The sequence below is a fragment of the Myotis daubentonii genome, chromosome 1 (genome assembly GCF_963259705.1).
Source record: "Myotis daubentonii chromosome 1, mMyoDau2.1, whole genome shotgun sequence".
In the NCBI taxonomy this organism is placed as follows: Eukaryota; Metazoa; Chordata; class Mammalia; order Chiroptera; family Vespertilionidae; genus Myotis; species Myotis daubentonii.
Genome location: NC_081840.1, coordinates 129,136,194 through 129,154,229, shown reverse-complemented (window position 1 = coordinate 129,154,229; position 18,036 = coordinate 129,136,194). Strand labels below are relative to the sequence as shown.

The window sequence follows — 18,036 nt, the reverse complement described above, 5'->3', positions numbered from 1 at the left end:
AATGAAAAGGGTAGCTCGTACGCCAATTACCATTTTTCTCTTTTATTAGTGTTGACTAGTAGCCCGGTGCAGAAAATTCATGCATGGGGGTGGGGGGAAAGGGGGCCCCTCAGTATGGCCTGCACCGTCTCCAATCCAGGACCCCTTGGGAAATGTCTGACTGCTTGTTTGTGCCCGCACTTTTAACAGATGACAGCTCCATTGTTGTTTCTTTCTTCTCATGCTTAAAACCATTGGAATTAGTAGGTATTCAAAGTGTGTATACATTTTGGGGGGACACTCTGTGTATCTCTAGTCAGCGGTGAAAGGAACCAACAGCAGATTTGGAACCCCCAGACAGGGAACCTTGCTCACTCCCTGCATGTCTCCCCGCTTCACTTTCCACCTTCACGGGCAGCGGGAGAATCAATGTTTTCTCTCATTAACTCGGAAACGCACATCCTGTCACCGGCTGCCCTGCAGGAGTGCGCTAGGACCCATGCGAGCGAGGCTCAGTCAGGGCAGCCTATGCTCATGGGTGCTGGCACCCAAAGTGCCCATTCCTCCTCTGCAGTCACCCTGACTCTCCCATCGTTTCACTGAGAGGACAGACCTCTTCGCCTCCTCTGGGTTCTTGATCTTGAATGCTGACCAAAGGCACCTCAGTGAGGGCCGCCCGAGCCCACCAGGTGTGTCTGTCTGCACCTGCTCCCACCTCAGCACCTGCATTAGCCCCAAGAGGTGATCTCATAGCTGCACTGGCCTCCATGGGAATAGGGCAACACAACCCCACCCTCCCACTTTCATCTCACAGGCACCCACCCTCAGAACCCAGAACACCCAGACACTCTCCAAAGGACTTGAGCATGTCGGAGGGGACGTGTGCACATCCTGTGGGTCTTAAGCATGCGGGGGTTGATGGAATGGCAGTAGAGGGGCGGGGGGAACTTGTGCGCGCCATGTTCCAGGACTGTTGCAGGCACGCAAGGGTGAAAATGCCCTGTGGGATGTTTGCATGCAAGCGGGGGAGGAGAGGACATGCACACCGGAGGCATATGGCTTTGCAGATATGCAAACCCCCATGGTGTGGCCAGGAGGACATCAGTCTGGCCCTCCACAGTGGCTGTCCCGGCGATCACACACCTTCTGGGCCAGGAGGTGGGACTTGTGCAGCCATTCCTTGGCACTTCAGCTTGACCCACAGACTCTGGTTGGCACGCTCACGGCTGCCATCGCCACCATGTGGGGAGTACAGGTCGCCCTCCGCAGGCCCGCCTTCCCTGTCCAGAGGCTCTTCTTACGTGCTGCCCACAGGCACAGAGCGGCCTGAGTGGGGTGGGGTGCCCGCACATGCTGCTCACTGGCCCAGAGCGGCTGGGGTGTGGCGAAAGCCAGGTGTCCCGCCCCGCTGTGGCTGGCCGCTCCATGCCTCCACGCACTGCACACTGGCATGGAGCAGCCAAAGTCGGACACCTGCCCCCAGCCACTCGGTGCCTATGCACATGCACGCTGCCCACAGGCCTGCCATCTTTGTTGGGTTAATTTGCATACTCAACCTGGTGAGTGTAGCGGAGGGATGTTCCCAGGGTTTGCGAAAATCCTGGGCTCCCATGGGTGTGGCTTGGCGTGCCTCCTGGGGCTGGCAATGGTTCCAGGAGCCTGTGGCTGCGGCCACCATCGCCTCCTGGGGCACGTGACACCTGCGTATGCAAATTAACCGCCATCCTTGTTGGATACTTTGCATAGTCACTTGGATTGGCTTGTGGGCATGGCTTGTGGGTGTGGCTTGAGCATAGCAGAGGGACAGTTAATTTGCATGTTTCTTTCTTATTATATAGGATAATGAACTCACAGAAAGGGAAATGAAAACAAATACCATTTATCAGTGCACCAAAGAAATTAAGATAACTTTGAATAAATTTAACTAAAGATGTAAAAGACCTCTACTCCAAAAACTATAGGACATTGAAAAAAGAGATAGAGGAAGATCTAAACAAATGGATTTACATATTATGTTCATGGATTGGTAGAATCAACATCATTAAAATGTCCATATTACCCAAAGCAATCTACGGATTCAATGCAATCCCCATTAAAATACCAACTGAACATTTCAAAGATCTATAACAAACTTTTCAAAAATTTATCTGGAATAAAAAAAGACCCTGAATAACCACTGCAATGCTGAGAAAGGAGATCAAAGTTGGAGGGATCACAATACCAGATATCAAGCTATATTAGCAAGACATGGTTCTCACAACTGCCTGGTACTGGGACAAGAAAAGACATATAGACCAATGAACAGAACAGAGAACCCAGGGATCCTCAGATTGAAGTTCAATAGCAAAGTCTAGAAAAATTATCATGCCTAGGAGTGTAAGTGACAACTCAAACCTTACTATCAAGTACCTGTTGAAATCCTGCCTCCTGTCCCATCTTAACCTATCCTATATGATAAAAGCCTAGGTATTGTTGCGTGACATTGTCACAAGATGGCTGCCACAAGATGGTCACCACAAGATGGTTGGCAAGGGAGGGCAGTTGTAGGCGATCAGGCTGACAGGGTGTGCATTTGGGGGTGAACAGGCCAGCAGTAGAGGGCAGTTAGGGGTGATCAGGCCTGCAGGGGAGGGTGTTAGGGGTGACCAGGCCTGCAGGGGAGGACAACTGGAGCTCACCAGGCTTGTAGGGCAGTTGGGGGTGATTGGGCCAGCAAGGAAGGGCACTTGGGGGTGATCGGGCTATAAGGGGTGCAGTTAAGTATCAATCAGGTAGGCAGGGGAGTGGTTAGGGGGCAATCAGCCTGGAAGGTAGAAGTGGTTAGGGGCAACTAGGAAGGCAGGAAGGCAGGCGGTTAGGATCCAGCAGTCCTAGACTGTGAGAGGGATGTCCGACTGCCGGTTTAGGCCGGCAGTCAGACATCCCCCAAGGGGTCCAATATTGAAGAGGGTGCAGGCTGGGCTGGGGGACCACCCCACCCCTCCGTGCATGAATTTCAAGGACCGGGCATCTAGTTAAAAAATGAAATGGAACTTTACTGTTTTCTCTCTACTTTTTCACAAGTTTTGGATATTAAGAAATAATAATCACTTCTGAATCACTTAAAATTTCTAACACTTATATGCATTAATGTGAACTGCTCCATCTATGTGGCACAGAAATGGGAAAATTTGATGAAATGCAGTTTGAATAGAACTCTTAACCAAGGCTTTTGTAGAAAAGTGCAGTATGCTAACTATAAAAGTAACCAAAAATATTCTCTGAATTAATATTTTTAACTTCATTGAATTAAAACTTTAAACTTTGATTTACACTTTACTTTACAAGTTTGAGTTAGAACTTGTAAGTTTGAGATTTTTAAATTGACCACAATTCCATTTCCTTTCCCCTTCCTTTCAGAGATATGTCATTAGAATTAAAGGCATAAAAAAGCTACCCAAAGTATAAGAACAAAACAGACGAAGCACACTTTGGTGTCTAAAGAGAGTGACTGGAATAAGGGTAAGAAAGCCACTTTGTCTTACAGAACCCAAGGCAGGCTCAAAATGCAGACCCCACATTCTTGCAGTGTAGTCCTGTCAGTTAAAAGTTCCTACTCACGGGAGAACCAAGATGGCTGCATAGGTAAACGCCTGTATTTGCTGCCTCCCACAACTACATCAAAACTACTACTAAAAGACAAAATGGATATCATCCAGAACCATGGGAAGGCTGCCTGAGCGGAAGTCCAACGACTAGAGGGAAAGAGAAAAGCGCATCTAGACTGGTAGGAGATGCAGAGGTGTGGAAGAGCAGAGGTACGCAGGCATGCGAAATGGGCTGGCAACAGGGTACGCTGTTGTCTTTTTCAGTCGGGAGGGAGATACAAACTCCTGAATGCTCTGAAATCCAGTTCTCGGTGGGACTCTGGGGACCCAGACTCATATGGGGAGAAACTGGATTGTCTGGCATCAGGCCGGAACACGAGGGCGGCTTTCTCACAGAGGTGCTTGCAGCGATCATTGTTCCTGCACAGGGCCACGGGACACAGAGACCCAGGAACCTAACGGGGCAGGGCTGATGGGCAACCATTGCTGTTTGCACCGCCCTGTGATTCCCTGAGACCACACTCCACCCAATTTACAACCTCACCCAAGCTGTGCACAGAGGCTTTTCATATGAATGGCCTGGCCTTTTGCAACCTAATCTAACAAACTGCAACTGGGTCAAAGAACCCCAGAGCTTCCAAAAGAAGGCCTAAGGCTCCTTAGCAGCCCGCACTGCTTCACAGCTGCGCTTCATCTGGGCACCTCCAAACCCCAAACAAAGAGGAGGAATCTGCAGATCTCTCTGTAGCTCCTGCTGGGTGGCTTCAGGCAGTGGCTGACTTTGCACCTCCTTGGAGATCCAAGAGCCAGTGTACCCAGTGGTCAAAGTGAGACCACACCAGATTAGAACTCCTCAGATTCCTAAGAGACACACCCAGGGAGCAGAATCAGTGAGCATCAAAGACTCACTGAAACAAGTCCTGCCCCATAAGGGTGTCTCCAGCACAGCAGTTCTCCCATTGTAGGCCCAACTGGTCATCACAGCCGATTGGCCTGAAGGTCAGTTCCTTCCAGTGATACCAACAGCAGTCAAGGCTTAACTACAACAAGACTGTGCACAAAGCCCACAGAGGAGTGCACTAAGAGCGTCCACCTCAGGTGACTGGGGAGGCTGAGGCACTGGGCCCTACAGGACACCTAACACACAAAGCCACTCTATCAATACAGGGAAGCAGCCAAAATGCAAAGACAAAGAAACATGTCACAAACGAAAGAAATGGAGGAGAGCAAACTACTGGATACAGAGTTCAAAACCACGGTTATAAGGTTACTCAAGAATCTTCTAGAAACCTCCAAGAAATTTAGTGAGACCCTTAAGGATATGAAACAGGACCAATCAGAAATTAAGCATACACTGACTGAAATAAAGAATATTATACAGGGATCCAACAGCACACTAGAGGATCCCAAGAATCAAGTCAAAGATTTGAAATATTGAAGAAGCTAAAAACACCCAACCTGAAAAGCACACTGCAAAAAGAATCCAAAAATATGAAGACAGTGTAAGGAGCCTCTGGGACAACTTCAGATGTACCAACATCTGAATTATGGGGGTGCCAGATGAAGAGAGAGAGCAAGATATTGAAAACCTATTTGAAGAAATAATGATAGAAAACTTCCCCTACCTGGTGAAAGAAATACACTTACAAGTTCAGGATGCTCAGAAAACCCCCATCAGCGGAATCCAAAGAGGACCACACCAAGACACATCATAATTAAAATGCCAAGGGCAAAAGACAAAGAGAGAATCTTAAAAGCAGCAAGGGAAAAGCAGTTAGTTACGTACAAGAGAATACCCATACTGTCAGAGGATTTCTCAACAAAAGATATGAAGATCAGAAGGGAGAGGCAAGAAATATTCAAAGTGATGAATAGCAAGAACCAGGACCAAGATTACTATACCCAGCAAATCTATCATTTAGCATTGAAGGTCAGATAAAGAGCTTCCCAGATCAGATAAGAAAAAGCTAAAGGAGTTCATCACCTCCAAACCAGTATTATACAAAACGCTGAAGGGTATTCTTTAAGAAGAGGAGGAAGAAGAAAAAGGTAAAGATAAAAATTATGAACAACCAAGTGGCAACAAATACATATCTATCAACAAGTTAATCTAAAAATAAAGTGAATAAAAAACAAAATGAATGGAATAAACTGGTGAATATAATAGAATCAGCGGCATAGAAAGGGAGTGGACTTACAATTCTTGGGGGGAAGGGGATCGGGTGGTGCAGGATGAGACTGGACAAAAATTGAACAGCTATGGATGAGGACAATGGGGGATAACGGCATGGGGTGGGGTGGGAACCAGGTAGAGGGGAGCTATGGGGGGAAAGAAGATGAACAACTGTAATAACCTGAATAATAAAGACCTATTTAAACAAAAAAAGAAATAATGAAATTCTGGAGTAAATATGAAAAAAAAATTATGCTCACACCTTGTGCTTCCAATCCTATATAATAAAGACGTAATATGCAAATTGACCCTCACACCCTCATGTCATCACAAGATGGCTGCCCCTCACATCATCATAAGATGGCCGCCCCACATTGTCACAAGATGGCTGCCGCAAGATGGCTACCCCCATGTCATCACAAGATGGCCACTCCCATGTTGTCACAAGATGGCCTGCAGGGAAGGCAGTTCAGGGTGAGATCAGGCTGGCAGGGGAGCAGTTAGGTGTCAATCAGGCTGGCAGGGAAGTGGTTGGGGGTGATTAGGCAGGCAGGCAGGCGAGTGGTTAGGAGCCAGCAGTCCTGGATTGTGATGAGGGGGATGTCCCTGATTGGAGAGGGTGCAGCTGGGCTGAGGGACAACCCATGCCCCCCACCCCCACCCTCCAGTGCACGAATTTTGTGTACTGGGCCTTTTGTTAGATATAAAAAGACAGCCGGGGACCACCACACATCTGAAGGAAGCCAACAAGAAAGATAGACCAAAGCAGAATGGTAATCACAAGTGTTGTAGAAGTTGTGGAGAAAAAGGAACCTTCATTCACTGCTGGTAGGAATATAAACTGTACATCCACTATGGAAAAGTGTATGGAATTACCTCAGAAAAACTAGAAGAGAATTACCATATGACCCGACAACCCCTCTTTTGGTTATCTACCAGAAAAATTGAAAAACAGTTATTCGCAAAGATGTATGTTCATTGTAGCATTATTCCTGATGGCCAAAACATGAAAATAAAGGGTCCTCAGTAAATGTTTGGATAAAGAAGATGTGGTGTGCGTGTGCGTGTGTGTGTGTGTGTGTGTGTGTGTGTGGCTACTACTCAGCCATAAGAAAGGAGGAAGTACTGCCATTTGTCACAACATGGGTGTTATATGCTAAATGAAGTCAGACAGAAAAAGCTAAGAAGCATATGATCTCACTCATATGTGGAATATAAAACTAAAACTCATAGACATAGACAACAGTAGGGTGGTTACCAGAGGGAAGGGGTGTGGGGGTAAGTAAAGGGTAAAGGGGACCAAATATATGGTGAGGGAAGATGATTTGACTTTAGGTGGTGGACACACAATGCAATGTAGCAATCATGTATCATAGACATGTACACTTGAAATCTAAATGAGGATTTTAACAAATGTCACCCCAATGAATTTAATTTAAAAAATCTGAACTCATAAAGAAAAAGCAAATTGAAAGCATTTACTAAAATCTACATGCTAAGAACATCACATTTATTAGTTATTACTTTCATAGGACAATTTAGAATCTGTGGTATCAGCAAATGAGTTGTCCTATCTATACTAATAAAAGGGAAATATGCTAATTAGACCAGACATCTTCCACACGCCTGTCCTGACAAAGCCAGGGACTTGGCTGGCCTATAAACTACCTCAGGACCCTTGCCTAGGCCATCCCAACCCCCAGCCGGGACCCCCCCACCCTGATTGGAGATGAGGTCAGCTTGCAAACCACCCAGGCCCCTCACCCAGGCCGGCTCTGCCCCCAGTGGGGACCCCAACCCAATTGGGGGTGTGGTTGGCCTGAAAACCACCCTCAGCCCCTCGCCCAGGCCAGCCCCGCCCCCTAGCAGGGACCCCCACCCCAATTGGGGGCATGGTCAGCCTGCAAACTGCCCCAGACCCCTCGCAGAGGCCAGGCCCACCCCCAGCGGAGACCCCAACCTGATCAGGGGGTGTGGCCAGCCTGCAAATCACTCCATGCCCATAACCCAGGCTGGTTCCACCCCCAACATGGACCCCCACCCTGACCAGAAGGTGTGGCCTGCCAGTATATCGCGCCAGACCCCTCACCCAGGCTGGCTCCACCCCCAGCAGGGACCCCTACCCCGATCAGGGGTGTGGCCTTCATGCAAACCACCCCAGACCCCCCACCCAGGCTGGATCTGCACCAGTGGGGACCACCCACCTTGATTGGGGGCGTGGCTTTCCTGCATACTCCAGGTGGCCCCTTACCCAGGCCAGCCCTGCCCCCAGCGGGGACCCCCACTCAGATTGGGGACAGGGCCAGCTTGCAAACCCCACAGCCCCTGCCCCAGTGGCCCTTCCACCCTGTAGGCTTCCCCCACCCTGATCCAGGACGCTTTTCAGGGCAGGCCTGCCGGCCTCCACCCATGTACTAGTCCTCTATCATATATGATAAAAGGACTATATGCAAATTGACCCAAACGGCAGAATGACCAGAATGACTGCTGGACCAGTCACTATGAGGTTCACTGACTACCTCTCATAGTCCCTTCCCCTAGCCATCACACACCGATCACCTGATGGTAAACGGGGTGGGTGGTAGTGGGCAGCAGGGCTGGCAGCGGGAAGCTGGGGAAGATGGCCCTGATCACAGGCCAGGCCTAGTGACTGTACCAGTCCATGAATTTCATGCGTCGGGCCTCCAGTATAAAATAAACCAATAGCATAAAAGGAAATCATTAATGTGAGCGATAAAATTCAGAAGCAAAAATAAATAAATAAATAAATCAGTCTTCCTTTGGCCAGTGATGTTCAGTAGTTAGAGCATTGTCCTTTGCACCAAAAGGTCTAGGGTTTGGTTCCTAGTCAAGGGCGAGTACCTGGGTTTTAGGTTCACTCCCTTCCCCTGGTGGGGGAGCATTTGAGAGGCAGTCAGTGGATGTATCTCTCACATAGATGTTTCTTTCTCTTTCTTTCTCTCTCTCTCTCTCTCTCTCTCTCTCTCTCTCTCCCCCCTCTCCCGCTTCCTACCTCCCATCCTTCTACTCTCTCTGAACAGCAAATTTTCTCTATATAAAAGCCTAACAACCGGAACAACTGGCCGACTGGCCGGTAGCTATGATGCCCACTAACCCAGAACTTGCAGCTGGGGCCCTGACAGCCTGGAATCTCGTTCACCCACACCCTAGACCCAGACAGGAGGGTGGAGTAAGCCTGATTCCTCATGGAATTGGCCGTGCCTTGCTTGCTGCTACCAATTAGGGGGGGCTGGCTGGCCAACTTCCCAAGGTCCCTCCCTCCTGCAGGCCACTCCCCCCCATTGGTCCCAATCACCGAGGGACCCTACCTGCGCACGACTTTGTGCACCAGGCCTCTAGTAAACAAACAAACAAGTAAGTAAATAAACTTCAGGAAAGCAAAACATTGTACTGGTAAAAGAATGAAATGCTATAAAAATGACAGGATATAAGAGAACACTATCAATTAAAAACTAGATAAACAAAACAGAATTATAAAGTATTGGCGGCCCTAGCCAATTTGGTTCAGTGGATAGAGCACTGGCCAGCGGACTGAAGGGTCCCGGGCTTGATTCTGTTTAAGGGCACATGCCCAGGTTTCGGGCTCAATCCCCAGTAGGGGTCGTGCAGAAAGCAGCCGATCAATGATTACCTTTTATCATTGATGTTACTATTTCTCCATTCCTCTCTGAAATCAATAAAAATTTTTAAAAAAGGAGGTTGGTGAACAAAGTCAAGGAAATCTCCAGGAAGCAGAAAAAGACAAAATGGGAAATAGGAGGGGGAAATATTTAGAGATTTGTCCAGGAATACTGGTCTAAGAGTTCCAACGTCTGAGTAATGGGAATGTTAGGAAAAAGAAGGAATGAAGAACGTATAAAAGAAACAAAAATATCCCCTGAAAGTAGATAAGACCTGGAGTCTTGATGGCCACAATAAAATGCAAAGTGCATACCAAAACATACCATCAAATTTCACAATCCCAGGAATAGATAAGCCTCTAAACATTTCCAGAGAAGAAAGGGTGGAGGCAATTATTGAAGTTGCAAATATACAATGTATCATACATTACCAATATATTTAAGAGCAACACTATAATGAGAAAACAGTAGAAATGTCTTTAGAACGGCAAAAATTAATTTCAACCTAGAATTCTCTGCTTCATTAAGTAGGAGGCATTTCAGACAGGCTAGATCTTCAAACAATATCTGCCCATGTATCCTTTCCCACCAAAAAGTGCTTCAGTGAAACAAAGGAGAATCACAATGCAGAGGAAAACATAAACACGGGACAAAGATTTTCAACCAGTGTACCACTCAGCACACTGGTGTGCGGCAAGAATATTTACAAAATGCAATACCTGACTCCTTGGGCAGGGACACTGACCTTTTCCCTTACATTGTCAAATAACAAAATGACAAGAACCAACACCACAATAGATGCCAAAAGTGAATGAATCACAATTATACTTTTTTATTTTTAGATTGGTAAAACACATATTTTTTTGGTGTGTCACAGAATTTTAGCCATTAGTTTAGGCATGCCATGAGATGACAAAGGTTGAAAATTGCTGATCTAAGAAAACAGGGATCCAACACAAGAGAACAGTATGTGAGATCCCAGATGACTTTAAAGAAATATGCTTAAAAGCAGGCCCAGAGCAGGCCTTCAGAGAACAAGTGCATAGTAGAGGAGGGTAGCAAAAGGCTACGGAGATGGCTTCCAGGAAGAAATGGAACAAATGTGGTCAGTACATGGAAAATATTTTTGAGAGGCCTGTGACAAATGTCACAGCATGTTCGGAAAGAAAAATAGAAAAGAAGAAGTGAATACACTAAAAAAGTGAATTCCACAACATAAAAATGAAAACTTACTAGGTATTATGTTAATGAAGCATAAACGTAGAGTTTTTGTCCAACAGTCATCTTTCTCTGCCAAGTTACTAGATTGTTAGATATAAAGCAGTTATTTCTGAATTCAGAGAGACCAGCCTACTTGCTGCCTTTGGCTACAGGAGATCATGTTGATGAGGAAGAGGGGTTTGGATTATTCTGAAGAAGTGTAGCAGTGCTCAAATTTCAGTAATATAGGGGGTACCAAAAAGGAATACACATTTTTACAGATGATAACTCAATTTTCACTCCTTTTCAGGTTTAATTGATTCAAAATAATAGGTAAAGTCAGACTATGCTTTGAATAAAGAAAACTTATTCTAAACTCTGACTAGACTTTTTTTTAATGGGGAGATATAAAACCGGCAATAGGTGACAAATTGAGGGCACACAAATATCGACTAAAATAAATAATTCTTGACATTTTTGATTCCATTGCTTAGTTTTCTTAGCAGTGCCTGGACCAGAATGGTTACCAGTTTGAAAACAGGTATTCACAAAATTATTCACTTCTGTAGATTCTTTCAAATTTTATAAATTAACTATCCTATATAATAAAAGCCTAATGTGCAAAACGACCAAATGGTGGAATGACCGGTCGCTATGATGTGCCACTCGGCTGCTCCCACAGCGGGCCTATCCCCACAGGCCACACCACCCACCAGTGCATGAATCACATGCACAGGGCCCCTAGTAAGTTAATAAACACCAACATAATCATGCAGAGTGCGTATACATTTTTTGATCAAAAGAGTGAAGGGTATACAAGAAAAAGGCATAGCCAGAGAACTAGATGGCTCAACGGTAACAAATATTTGCATAGTCATGATAACAGAAACAATGATTCGGATTTACTAAAAACCATGATACATGTTGGGAGAACAGAAGGAGGGAAAAAAGACCACACTGGAGGGAGAAAGCTAAGCGTTCAGCTGCTAAAACAATAAGTCAATAGATAACACAAAAATTGCCTTAGCTATTATATTGTTGTTAATTTTGTTAAAAAGCAAAATTAAAAGTTAAGGCAAAAAATTAAGGCAGATCTTTATATCACAACCATGTTACTGACATTTAACTTAAAGGTCAGAACCCCTTAAAAAATGACCATTACTAAGCCAAAAACTTTCCTGAATACGTAAACTTGTTAACTAAGGTAACTGAAGTGATTAAGAAAATCTTCTAAAGCAGGTTCATGCTAATGATACTGGACTCATTATAGATTTTTTACAATTATGGCAGACAATTTTTAATTCAAATGATTAATTTCTTACATAACTTTTCAAGTATTTACTTACATGGTGGGAATAGTTGTTCTTCCTCTTTCCTCCCACTAAGAATAAAAAGAATTAACTGATCAATACTAATACAAATGCCATAGGAAAACAGAAGTTACTGATTACCTGAAAGGTTACTAATATACAAAACTAGAGGCCCAGGGAACAAATTCGTGCACAGGTGGAGTCTGGCTGGCCAGGCCCCAATCAGGATAGATGTGGGTGGGCCTGTTGAGAGGAGGAAATGGCAGAAGGTTGGCTGGCCAGCCTGCCCTGACCAGGGCCTGATCAGGGCCTGGCTGGCTGTGGGGAGGGGCCATGGGTGATTGGCCAGCAGGCCCTGCCCCCAATAGGGGTGGGGGAGGCTGATTGAGGGCGGGGCCAGCTGTGGGGAGGGGCTGGGTGTGTGGGGGGTCGGCGATCAGGGGCAGAGCTGGCTGTGGGGAGGGGCCACCGGATGATCAGGGTGGTGGGGGGTGATCAGGAGTGGGCCGGCTGGCGGTATGACCTGCAGGAGGTTGGCTGGCCAGCCCTGCCCCCTATTGGGGCGGGGAGCAATCAGGGGCAGGGCCAGCCTGGGGGAGGGGCTGTGGGCCAATCTAAGTGGTGGGGGCCCAGCAGGGGTGGGGCCGGCCTGGGGGAGGGGCTGCAGGAGGTTGGCCCAGCCAGCCCCCCCACAATACGGTCACTTTGCTGACCACAGTGGGCATCAAAATGACTGGCCGGACCCCACCCATTACAGTGTTCTAGTCGCTGGCTTTTTCTATATATATAGATAAGACCAAATTTTATTCCATTTCTTTTATAACTTCCAACAAAATATAAAATTTAAAGCACCTGGCAAGATGGGTCCTATTAGCAGTATCTTAAAACTAAGTTTTACACTTTTGACCTAATGGATATTCTGTTTTAGGTACAAATAAAAGTCTCTCATGTCCAGAAGGAAAGGGCAAAGGGCAAAGCCAGGGGAGAAACTTAGCTAATAAAAAAGCTTATCTGTTGTGCCTCTGAGCCACTACTCGGTCGTAGTTTCCAATTCTACGTGGACACCCTCTGTACTTGAACCACCAGGATCTAACAGTTGAGGGCTCTAAGAACCAGTTTCTGGCCAGGCACCTGCAAGCATCCTGAACCACTTAGGTAACCACCTAGAATATCTTACTAAGAAATTAAATGCGTCTCTACTCAACTGCAAAGTAACCTATCCAATTTAAACTTTAAAATGATGCGGCTAACCTAAGTAAACAAGTGTACAACACACAAAATCATTTTGCTCTAATAAAGATCTGAAGAAAAATGAAAGCTCCAAAGAGGGTCTTGGGCTGAACTCTGTTTCCCACTCTGCCTCCTTTAACGTGGGAGGGGCATCATAGGCACACATTCCTTAGGACTGAGGAGAGGGGCATGGGATAGCACTTCCTTTACTCTCTCACCCTCTCTCTACAGGTGAGCAGCCCCTGGTTCTGGAAGAAACTGAGAAATGCAGCATTCCTAAGCAAAATGATCAGCTCCAGACAGTCATGCACACATGCCATGAAAACGCATGTTAGAACCCCCACTCTTTATTGAGCTGCATGGATTCAAATAAAATGGACCCTTCCCCGCCTGTACTTCAACTGTCACAATCAACGGAAAGACTCAATCCGTGTGCCTTTTTAAGCAAGTAAACGCGACTGAACATAACATTAAGGAAATACGCAGGCAAGCAGAAGCAGTAAAGTCCTACAGTAAAGTCAAACAGGACACAGGAAATTGACATAGTTGCACATGCTCCTGCTAGGCTTCTGGGGAACCCCATAGGGCTCTGTTCCTCTGATGTACCCTGACAGCATTGCATAGGGCGAGAGAGTTTGAATAGCTTCCAATTCTAATGTGAGACAGGATCCTTTGCTTGAGCACTACGTAAGATCACAAATTCAATCCTCATATGTAAACAACTGAAATGTTTTTTATTTGTTCAAACAAAAACCTGTGACCTAAATCCTATCTTGACTTACCAGTCATTTGACATTTCTTCAGGAAAATTGTGCCAGCCCCAGGATGGTCAGAAGGGATTAAACCTGAAGGAAGAAGAGAAAAAAGCATACAATTTTGTTGAGTAGAAAAATTCATAATTTAAAAATTAGCTACACATCAATTTATATCACTTACTGTTGGGACGACTTTTAAGTAATGGTAATCAGCCAATTTTAGTAAAAGCAACAATATAAAAATTCTACTGAGAAAATTCAAAATTGCAGAATCTTGCTATACATGTGCAGTAAAACCAGGCTATGTCTTAGACTTTTTTTTTAACGTGCACCTAAATAATCTATGGATTATTTATGTGTTTCCCCACTTCTACCTATCAATTAGAAATACAGTCACTCTCTTTCACCCTGATATTACAAGCACATTTCAGAAACAGTGTTAAGAAACAAATTAAACTGTGGCCAATTAGTGTCAGATACCTGCTAATATATCAAATATGCCCAAATCACATGAGCTGTATTTGGCAAATGTTCTTCACCGTTTGGCTAATTCTAACGCCATTCACAAAATGAACTTATTTAGTTAGCTGTGGCTTACTTGGGGCTATTCATTGTGGCATGTTTAAAAGGATAATATAAAAGTTCAATGCTTTAATCTCCGGGGAAACTTTCACGACAGTGACTTTTTATACTTTCATCAAAGTGATTTTTTTCAATCTTTATTGTTCAAAGTATTACAGATGTCCCCTATTTTCCACAATTGTCCCTGTCTAGCCCACCCCCAGGCCTTCACCACCCTACTGTCTGTGTCCATGGGTTATGCATATATGCACGCAAGTTCTTTGCTTGATCTAGTCCAGGGGTGGGCAAACTTTTTGACTCGAGGGCCACAATGGGTTCTTAAACTGGACCGGAGGGCCGGAACAAAAGCATGGATGGAGTGTTTGTGTGAACTAATATAAATTCAAATAAAAGGGTACGGTCTTTTTTTTTTTTTTTTTAGTTTTATTCATTTCAAACGGGCCGAATCTGGCCCGCAGGCCATAGTTTGCCCACGGCTGATCTAGTCCCACCCACCCACCCACCCACTCCAGCCTTCCCTCTGAGATTCATCAGCTGTTTCATATTTCTATGTCTGTGGATCTATGTTGTTCATCAGTTTGTTGTTGTTGCTGTTTTAGACATAGATGGAGTGGTAATTGTTGCTTCTGAGTTGTATACAATAATTTCAAATGGAAATAATCAAGACTGGAGCAAGTTAAATAGGCTCGCTTTGTGGAGAGTTTATAACATACAGGCTGCATTCTAAGGAGCGCTGGATGCATCACCAAATTGAATTGGGCGCATCTATCCCCTGCATGTCAGCCTCTCCTGTTCAGCGGCTGGTCACACATCCGTTCACATCTCTAAGTCTCAGTTTCTTCATCAGCAATAGAAGAATATACACGGGACTTGTTTGCAGTTAGAAGGACCAAATGGGCTATACAGGGGAGTGAGCTGTAAATCTTAAAAGAAGTGTATAAAGGTCCTATTTTGGTCTCTCATCCAACACCACCCATCTACTACCTGGTTTATAAAATCACTCAGAGGCTTGCCTTACAGCACCAAACAGAGTGAACAGAAATTTTCAGAGGTTCTCACTTGTTTTGTGTTTAAGGTACAATTCATTAATTCACGTAATTTGCTCGTTTTCTCATACTATTTTAATATACTGAACAGGGAGTACTTTTCAGTTATAAAGACATAGCCAAGATCCAGGTGAACCCCTAGGCTTAATTATTCTAACTTTTAAAGGAGTGAAAAGCTCAACTAGAGTTTAAATAGAATAAGAGCTATGATGTGTTTTCTCTATGAAATAATCTCTGCCATTTAAATGAAAAAAAAAAAAGGGGGTCAAAGAGGCTTTAACATCTTTGTAAATGTATGTTTCCTACTTCACAAATCACAGTCTTCATTAGCTATATTGTTACCCAGAATTATTTGAAACCAAGTACCATATTTCCTCTCTCCTCCCTCTCTCCTCCCACTTCTCCACTCCCCAAACCCCTCTTCAGGAATTTGGTCTTCAGAACTTTGACCTCAACATTCTTACAGTTAAACAGAAACCTACTGGCAGTAGGGGAGACGATGAAGACAAACATTCTTGTGCACAATTTTACATCTTAACTGCCTAGACTTATGTTACAAACTAAAGTCTACATATGTGTGTTCTCTTTAGAAACTTTTGACCAACACCTTGTGAACCACCCACGCTCCTTTAGAACAAGCAATGTGACAGGGAAGTCTGTTAGGTCACTGAAGTAAGACCGCGGAAATTTTGCGTCAGCGTGGACATATCAAAGTAACCAGAACTCCCTGGGTTCTCCTATAAGTAAAAAAACAAACAAGCAACTATTCTCTATAGGACTGGCAGTAACACTTCACATGATTCGAGAAATTTTGAGTTCCCTCTCCCACCATTTCCTTCTGTGTTCAAATTATAAGTTGGAAGGAATAAATAGCTTCTATCCAGGCAACTGAAAACAGCCAATGTAGTAACACTATATAGGTTCTATGTCGGTTATTGATTTTGAGTTTACATAACAACCCTTAAAATCTTTGCAGCGGAACTGTTCAGAGTATCAACTGTCTTAACAGATAGAAACAAGGGTATCACTGGGCCCTACCTGATTCCTTCACTAAGAACCAAAAGGCTAGGTAAGGACAGGGAGATGGGAGGGAACCTTGGAAGTCGGGATGTTAAAGTTTTCACTGAGAAAAAGGAGAGAATATACCCCAAATTCTTCCTGGATTCCCAGGAGACACTAAACAGAGCCACGAACAGGAAGGGCCAACTGGAGTGTCTCAGGGTGAGTGGGGATGGAAGAAAGAATTGGGTATTTGGGTACTGAACAGGGAAAGAAACTGGCCAGACATGACAGGGAAAAATAAAGGATCAGGATGCCAGAAAGAAGGCAAGGAGGAGTCTGAGGTGGTGCCCATCTAGGGGGTCCTGGGGTCAGCAGCGCCCAGAGGTGTGACTGAGATCAGCGAACCCCTGCCACTCCTTACCTTTGGGCCTTTGCAGGTCACTGAGGCGCAGCACAGGGTGGCATGTGCAGAACTGGAAACCCAAGTCCTCATGTGCCCTGGCAGCTTGAGTCACCTCACAGGCATCAGACTCAGGGTGTGGATTCACCCACTCCAAGCTCCGGCCCACCTTGGGGCTGGCATTGGGCTTCAGGCAGCAGCTGAGTTTGTTCCCCATGAGGAACTTCTACTCGCACCGCTGTCACTGCCTTCACTCAACAGTCCCCCTAACCACCCCCCGCCCCACCCCCAAAAGGGCAAACCCAGGGGCCCCCGCCGCCCCCGCCCAGCTGTCAGCTGCTGCCGCCTCCACGGAGTTGACTAGTCTGTGAGGACAGCCAGCAGTCTCACGTATTTAAAAGGTGTGCTGATCAGGCAAGTGCTGAGAATCACAACCACTGCAAGAAGAGAGCGCAGCCGAAGCTCCACCGCCTGCCACAGCTGCTTCTCAACTGAAGGCAGGGCTCCTGGCCGGCCCCAGCCAACCAGAACACAGCCTGTGGTCACCTGGTTACGAGGGACCAATCACGGCAGCGTTCCCTCCACGTGCCCACCTGGCAGGGAAGGCAGTGGGTCAGAATGCTGGCCCTCCCTGCCCTGCAGCCCCTCTATCCCCTTTCCCAGCCTCGGGCTCCAAACAGAATTTCCTAAACACACTCAAATGTGGTCAGGAGGGCAGGAAACCTACAAATGCCCTTGGCGATGGCAAAGAGGTGAACACAATGTTCAATTACTGTACACGTTTTGGAGAAGAACAGAAAACGTATCAGGGAGAAAAAGACGTGTTCAGCAATTGCAAAATGTACAAACATTTACAAACCCTTCAATCCAATAGTTGCCCCCCAGAGGACCAGAGGGAGCGGTCTCCTTTATTAAAAGAATAGGAGAGAAAGGTCACCTCAAAAAATCAGGGAAGCAGAGATTATTAATATTCAACAGTATAAAAGATGTAAGTCTGGTGACATGAGCAATATATTAACATGTGGAGACCACAGTGGAATGGGAAATGATCTGATGAACTTCAGTTTCTTTGAAATAGCACTTAGTTACATCCTTAGAACCTGGATGTAACTGGATGCTATTAATAATATT

General features: G+C 45.5%; 1 protein-coding gene across 1 annotated transcript in view; it reads right to left on the bottom strand.

Moving 5' to 3' along the window:
- Window positions 1-17,122, bottom strand: part of LOC132234690 (cyclin-Y-like protein 1) — a 57,972-nt gene extending 40,850 nt beyond the window's left edge. The window contains exon 1 of the mRNA XM_059695975.1: window positions 16,927-17,122. Coding sequence (XP_059551958.1) covers window positions 16,927-17,122 — 196 coding nt within the window. The remainder of the gene's footprint in view (window positions 1-16,926) is intronic.
- Window positions 17,123-18,036: the final 914 nt, after the last annotated feature.